Below are 7500 nucleotides of genomic sequence, written 5' to 3'. Positions count from 1 at the left end.
GCGTGATGGAATTTGAGTGTTATTTAGATTGTGTTATGTACTGTGTTGATCAAAAGATTATGTATGTGTGTTCTTTTCTGGGATTTTTTTTTCTGTTCTTTTCTTTTTAACTTGATTGTCTATATTCATTGCTGGGTGTTTTTTGTTTTGTTTTTATAATTATGATAAAGAACCACAATATAAGGGACAGCAAATACACATAAGACCTTCGTGATTAAACTCTATTACGCTTTTTATTGTTGTTGTTGTTGTTTTTCCTCTTTTTGCTGCTAATGTGTTTTCCAGTTCCATTACCTGTCTTTTTTTCTTGTCGCTCTTTCATTACATTAGTATGGCTATTTGATTCATAAGTGTTACTCTCTCTCTCTCTCTCTCTTTCTCTCTCTCTTTCTCTCTCTCTCTCTCTCTCTCTCTCTCTCTCTCTCTCTCTCTCTCTCTCTCTCTCTCTCTCTCTCTCTCTCTCTCTCTCTCTCTCTCTCTCTCTCCTCTCTCTCTCTCTCTCTCTCTCTCTCTCTCTCTCTCTCTCTCTCTGATGATGATGATAATAATAATAATGATAACAATTATAGTGCTCATCTTTGTTATAATGATAATCATTATCATTATCATTATATTTGGCGTATTTGTTATCATCTTAGCATTATTATTGTCGTTATTATCCTCACCATTATCATTTATATAATCATTAATACCATCATTATTATCCTTGTTACTATTACTACTATAACTGCTATTACTCTCATCATTATAATTTCTTGTACTATCATTACTTTTATCATTATTATCTGTGTCAATACTGTTATCATCAATATTATTAAAATTATTATGATAGCAATGACGATGATGATAGTGATAATAATGATGATAATGATAATGACAATAAAAATAATAATAGCAGTGATAATAATGATAATGATGATAATGGTTATGATAATGAGAGTACTAATCATGGCTTCATTGATGATGATGATGATAACAATAATTATGATATTACTTATAATGATGAGAATATCAGTATTATCAATGATATCAATATTGATATAGATGACAATTATCTTCATAACAATAAATATAATGATAACAAGGAGGCTAAGGATGATACTCGAAATAATAACAAAATTAGTATTTACGAAAATGAAAATGATAATGACGATGTTAATAGTAATGGATATAAAACTGATGATGATAACGATAGAAGCAATGACAATTATGATAGTACTGCTAATCATGAAAATTATTCTAAAAATATAAATGATGATAAAATCAAAATGATTAAGCATAAAGAAACATCAACAAAATGAAAACTACTATAATAATAACGATAATAACACTGTTATTCATACAACTTATAATGACATTACTGATAAACCATTTGTCTAAGAATACCTAACATTATTATTATTTTTTTTTTTTTTTTTTTTGGGGGGGGGGGCTGGGGGAAGTGATATCAGGTAGCATCTTTCGGAAAAAAAATTATACACAGGGTAAATTCACACCTATCATAATACAAGAGAAAGAATAAAAGTGAAAAATGCCCAAGATTTATCTAGAAACAAAACAAAAAATAAAAAAGATGAATAAATGAATTTTAAAAAATGAATACGATGATAGTAATAATTTGTACTCCAAGGAAATTAATCATAAAGACGTATTAGTAATGAGGATAATCTTCAAAGCAGAACTCATAACAAGAAGAATTAATGATAGATGTTATATTAACATTTGTGATAATGATGATGATTAAAACTAAAATGACCAGTTAAGATGTTGATGTTATTGGTAATGATACTGATCATAACGTGAATATAGTAATATCTATTACACCATTGTCATAATAATGGTGTTTACGATATTGTATTATTGTTGTAAATATTAATATAAAAGTTATAATAGTAATGGGAGTAAAGAGGATAAAAAATATGATAACAAAAGAACAGAAATAGTAATGATTATAATGATAATTATAATGATAATGATAGCAATAATCATAGTAATAATGATCATAATAACAAAATAAGGATGATGCTAATGGTGGTGATGATGAGGATGCAAATGAAAATGATAATGACAAAAAATAAGAACGATAGAGATAATAATTGTGATGATAATAATGATGTTAACAATAGTAATAGTAGTAGTAGCAGTATATAGTAGCAGTAATAGTAATAATTACAATAATAGCAGTACTATTAGTAGTATAAGAATGAAGATTGTCAACATCACAATGATAATCATGATGATAATATTAATGATGATGATGTAATACCAACGATGTTAATCCACGAAGTAAAAATGCGTTATTGCAAATCAGACTTAATAATCTTAGGATATGATTAATGTCGTCTTATGAATGAAGAAGAAAGTGAATAAATCCCAGAACTAGGAACAGACCAAACATTTTCTTCTGTTTACCTGCAATCTTGAATAAATGCAGCATAAATAGATGATTAAGTAGTTACAGTACTATTTCCTTCTCGGGATCAAATGTCAATCACAGTTTTGAAAAAGACAAAATAGAAAAAAAAACTTTTTTATGATAATTTGCCTTCTTTCGTTGCTTTAATAGTCTCATTAATTGTTAATCAAGCAAAGTTACCAAGTCATAATGACAACGATTGCTGGGAAACCCTAGACAATGGATAAGAATTGCATATATTAGGGATGCAATTGGCTTGTATGTTGGGTATTAGGTTCCATATTCTGCTGTTTTGTGCTGCTTCATTTGTCTGTTTTGCTGCTCATATAGTATCCTTGTGTAGCTGTCAGTTGGTGTGTCTGTCTGTTTCTGAACTCTTACTATCTCACGTTCTCTTTGTCTCTCTGTCTCTGTCTCTGTCTCTGTCTCTGTCTCTCTTTCTTTCTCTCTCTCTCTCTCTCTCTCTCTGTTTCTGTCTCTCTCTGTCTCTTCCTCTTCCTCTTCCTCTTTCTCTTTCTCTCTCTCTCTCTCTCTCTCTCTCTCTTTCTTTCTCTTTCTCTCTCTCTCTCTCTCTCTCTCTCTCTCTCTCTCTCTTTTTCCCTCTCTCTGCTCTCTCTCTTTCCCTCGTTCGTCTATCTTTCTTTTTCGTCTCTCTGTCTCTCTCTATCTCTCTCTCTCTCTCTCTCTCTCTCTCTCTCTCTCTCTCTCTCTCTCTCTCTCTCTCTCTCTCTCTCTCTTTTTCTCTCTCTCTTTCTCTCTCGCTTTTTCGTAAAGATATATGTCCCTTAAAGTCCAAATGTGATGAAAAACCTGATGCTTAGAATAATCTACAATAAACGATTTTTCGTAACAAAATACTATAATTACACCATCTTCATAATCAGCGTCTATCTTTATCTTATATAGCGTCTATCTTTATCTTATAAACCATATATATAGCACTTCAATTTAATTCATTAAACACCAATTTATCATACTTCAAGTATTTTTTGGATATTGTTTTTATTTCCTTATGAATTTATTTGTCGGTCTAAATTTATGTTAAACAAAGAAACATAAGAAGCAATAGTTTATCATGTTTAAACGATAATAATATTAAATAAAATTTTAAGGATTACAGATTAATAAGCATTATCAATAGGCTATACATGAGTTACAAAATTATTTCATATTTATGCAATGTGTTAGCCCGTTACACCAAGAAACATTATAATACGAAACACTAAATTTTATTGAAAAGAAAAAAAATATTTTATGAAAAAGATCAGAAAAATGATTGTGTAATATTGAAATCATTGTAAAGCTGAGGCAATGTGCATCATTGCGAATCATTTCTATATGATGATTTATCTCTTTCTTAATGATGATGATAACAATAAAAATAGGATTAATAGTACAACTACAACTAATAGCAGTAGCAGTGTTGATCGGTGCTGTAATGATGGTTGTAGTATTAGGTATAGTGGCAACAGTAGTAGTAGTAATGGTAATGATAATAGTGATAATGATAATAACAATAATGATGATAAAAAAGACGTAAAAAAAGGAGGAAGAGAAAAATAGAAGAATAAGTAAAGGAAGAAGAAGAAGAAAGGGGTAGACAAACAAGAAGATAAGAATGGTTACAATAATAGTAATTATGATAATTATAGTAATATTAGTAATAGCAATAGCGATGATAATAATGATATTGATAATGACGATGGTGATAATGATAATTGTTATAATGATGATGATAACAATCATGATAGTAATAATAAAACTGATAATAATAGAATAATATTGGCGATAAAAAATGATGATGATGATAATGAGAATAATGATAGTTCTAAAAAATAATAGTGATAAGGATAAATACAACAACAAAACCATTGATAATGTTATAGATATTATAGATAGTAATACTAATGGTAATGATAAAAATAACAATGCCGATAATGATAAAAATGATAATAACAATGATGATGACAATAGTGATAGTAGTAAAGATTATGATAATAGTATGATGATGATAATAATAGTGATGGTAATAGTAATAATAGATACAATAAAGATAATAATGATGATGATAACAATAATACAGATAATATTATCAATAACCGTAATGGTAATAATGATAATAATAATGATGATAATAATGATGATAATAATGATAATAATTATAATAATAACAATAACAAAAGATAATAATGATAACAATGATAATTATATCAACAATAACAATAATAGCAATAATGACAATAAAAGTAATAGTAATAATAAGATGATAATGATAAAATGATGATGGTAATAGAAAGAAATGAGGACAATGATGACGATAATAATGACGAGAACAGATTATAAAACGATAGCAAAAATAGTATTGATGATAATGATAGTAATGATATTGATAGCAAATGATAAATGATACTGATGATAATAATAACAATAATGATAACAATAATTATAAGAGGATGATAATAGCAATGATGATTATCAAAATGATGATTATATCAATAATAGATATCATTACCTATGCTATTATTGCTAATGATGTATTCACTTTATCATAAATCACACACAAACAACATAACCTATAGCCTCTTAACACACAACTAACATCAATCAAACAAAGTACGTAATTATTTTGCAATATTCACCATTAGGATTATCTCTCCAGGAACTGCTATATCTCGCCGCAGTCATCACCCACGGGAGCTGGTTGGTCATCACCACCATCACTAAGAGGACTTGGACGTTCCGCCGGACACTCATCTTATCTTCGTCGATTTAATTCGGTTTAATTAAGAAAAATCCTTGTTTTTATCACTGAGGGAAGGGGCGAAGGGTAAGAGATAAAGGGAGGTGAGGGAGGGGTGATAGGGGGGTGATGGGGGGTATTGGGAGGAGATGTGTGTTCCTTGGTTTGGTTATGTCTGAGTGTCACTTGAACTGGAGGATGGATTTCGAGGAGGATGTTGGAGGATAGATGGGAGATGTTGCTTGGGAGAGGCACTGCGAAGGCGAGGGACACCTGGCGAACACCTGGACGGACCGACGCACGATGCCACTGTGGTTGGCTCTGACACGCCACCCACCAGCACCTCTCTAGTACCCCCCCCCTCCCTCCCTCCCCCCTTCCTCTGGTCCTCCCCTCCTTCCGTCTCCCTCTCCCTCTGCCTCTCCCTCTCCCCTCCCTCCCTCTGTCTCTCTCTCTCCCCACTCTCTATCTGTCTCTTCCCTGTTATACCTCTCCCTCCCTCCCTCCCTCCCTCCCTCCCTCTCTCCCCACTCTACCTCTCCCCATCCTTTTCCTACCCCCACCCCCCCTATCTCCTCCCTCTACCCCTTACCCCCTGTTCTCTTCGCCCCCACCCCTTCTCTCTCTCTTTCTCTCTCTCTCTCTCTCTCTCTCTCTCTCTCTCTCTCTCTCTCTCTCTCTCTCTCTCTCTCTCTCTCTCTCTCTCTCTCTCTCTCTCTATCCTCCACCCACCCTAATACCCCTCCCTCCCTCCCCCCCTCTCACCCTCCCCCCCTCTCTTGGCTCCACACCTCTGCCACAGCAGTGTTTAATAGTGACTTCCGGTTGTAGACATATCCGGTGACTGAAACAGTTGACATAGAATTTTACACAGTGGCAGGTGTCGAGGGAGGGGGGGGGGTAGCAAGGGAGCAAGGGAGGGTGTGAATGTCCACTTTTGTCATGCTCGCTCCTTTCCAAATGATGCAACAGCCATTTTCCTAATGCATGCACGTGCCACACCTAAAAGGAAGAGCAGCGAGATACAGCATCAAGCATCATCTGAACGCTAATTATAAATGTGAAGGTACATTATCACCTTTTAACAATGATAGCTTGTGCTTTGTTCCTGATATATATTATCTAGGTTTCTTTATTTCTTTCAACTTTGGGATCGCTGATTATGAATGTGATTATGTTTTTTGTGTAAACCAACTGCGTTTTCTTTCTTCCATATCCCTTCATGTTGAATTTTCCTTTGAACTTCTGAACAATAATCATTAATACAATTGTATTATCCGATTAAGTTTAAATGGAATAGTCAGATGATTTTGTTTTCCCCTTTCGTATCTCTCTCCTTTTATTTGTCTATTCATTATTCTGTTTATTAATTGATCTATCTGCCCTTCTATTTATCTGTCAGTTTATTAATTTATCTCTGTATCTGTCCCTTTATCTACCCATCAATCAATATCTCTTTCACTCTCTCACACTCTCTCTACCCCTCTCTCTCTCTCTCTCTCTCTCTCTCTCTCTCTCTCTCTCTCTCTCTCTATATATATATATATATATATATATATATATATATATATATATATATATAACACACACTATTTATATATATTTATATATACATATATATATATATATATATATAATATATATTATATATATATATATATTTATTTATATATATGCACACACACACACACACATTTATATATATTTATATATATTTATATATATATATTTATATACATATATATACATATGTATATATATGTACATGTATATATCCTTTTTTATTTCTTCTTCTTCTCCCTCTTATTTCTTTTTTTTTTCTTTCTTTTTTTTTCTTTCTTTCCTTCTTTTTTTCTCTCTCTACCTCTCTTTCCAATTCTTTCCTACGTTTAATTCGGACCTTTTGGACCACAACTGAAATCCACGAATGAAACGACTTTCAGCTAGAACAATAGTTTTCATTTATCTTTGACCCTGTCTCATGTTCTTCGCTTCTTTTCGTCTCTCCTTCTTTCACAGATAATGCAAATTTTCTCCCCTTGTAAACATAAAGTCACTTTGCAAATGATATGAGATCGTGACACCAATCCTGCTTTCCAGGAAATATATTTATTTTTAAAAACTAGGTTATAGTGAAGATGATAGAACATCCGGATACTAAAGAAAAAGGGGAAAGTACGTTTCTTATTGTTAATGTTATCATTATTGTTTTCATTATCATCGACATCGTTGTTATTATCAGTATTCGTACATAGTTACTATTATCGTTATCATTATCATTTTTTTTTATTATTGCTATCATTATTATCATTGTTATTATCAATGATTATTATCAACAGTATGA

General features: G+C 32.0%; 1 protein-coding gene across 2 annotated transcripts in view; it reads right to left on the bottom strand.

The window, feature by feature from the left end:
- LOC122247911 (uncharacterized) overlaps nucleotides 1-5472 on the bottom strand; it is an 80906-nt gene extending 75434 nt beyond the window's left edge. For both annotated transcript variants that reach the window (XM_043007622.2, XM_043007623.2), the window contains exon 1: nucleotides 5056-5472. In XM_043007622.2, coding sequence (XP_042863556.1) covers nucleotides 5056-5170 — 115 coding nt within the window. In that variant the 5' untranslated portion in view covers nucleotides 5171-5472. The remainder of the gene's footprint in view (nucleotides 1-5055) is intronic.
- Between the last annotated feature and the right edge of the window lie 2028 nt (nucleotides 5473-7500).

The sequence above is a fragment of the Penaeus japonicus genome, unplaced genomic scaffold, assembly GCF_977035675.1.
Source record: "Penaeus japonicus unplaced genomic scaffold, GWHDUDI00000001_assembly GWHDUDI00000031, whole genome shotgun sequence".
In the NCBI taxonomy this organism is placed as follows: Eukaryota; Metazoa; Arthropoda; class Malacostraca; order Decapoda; family Penaeidae; genus Penaeus; species Penaeus japonicus.
The sequence above is the reverse complement of the archived record's forward strand: the minus strand, read 5'-3'. Positions and strand labels throughout refer to the sequence as shown.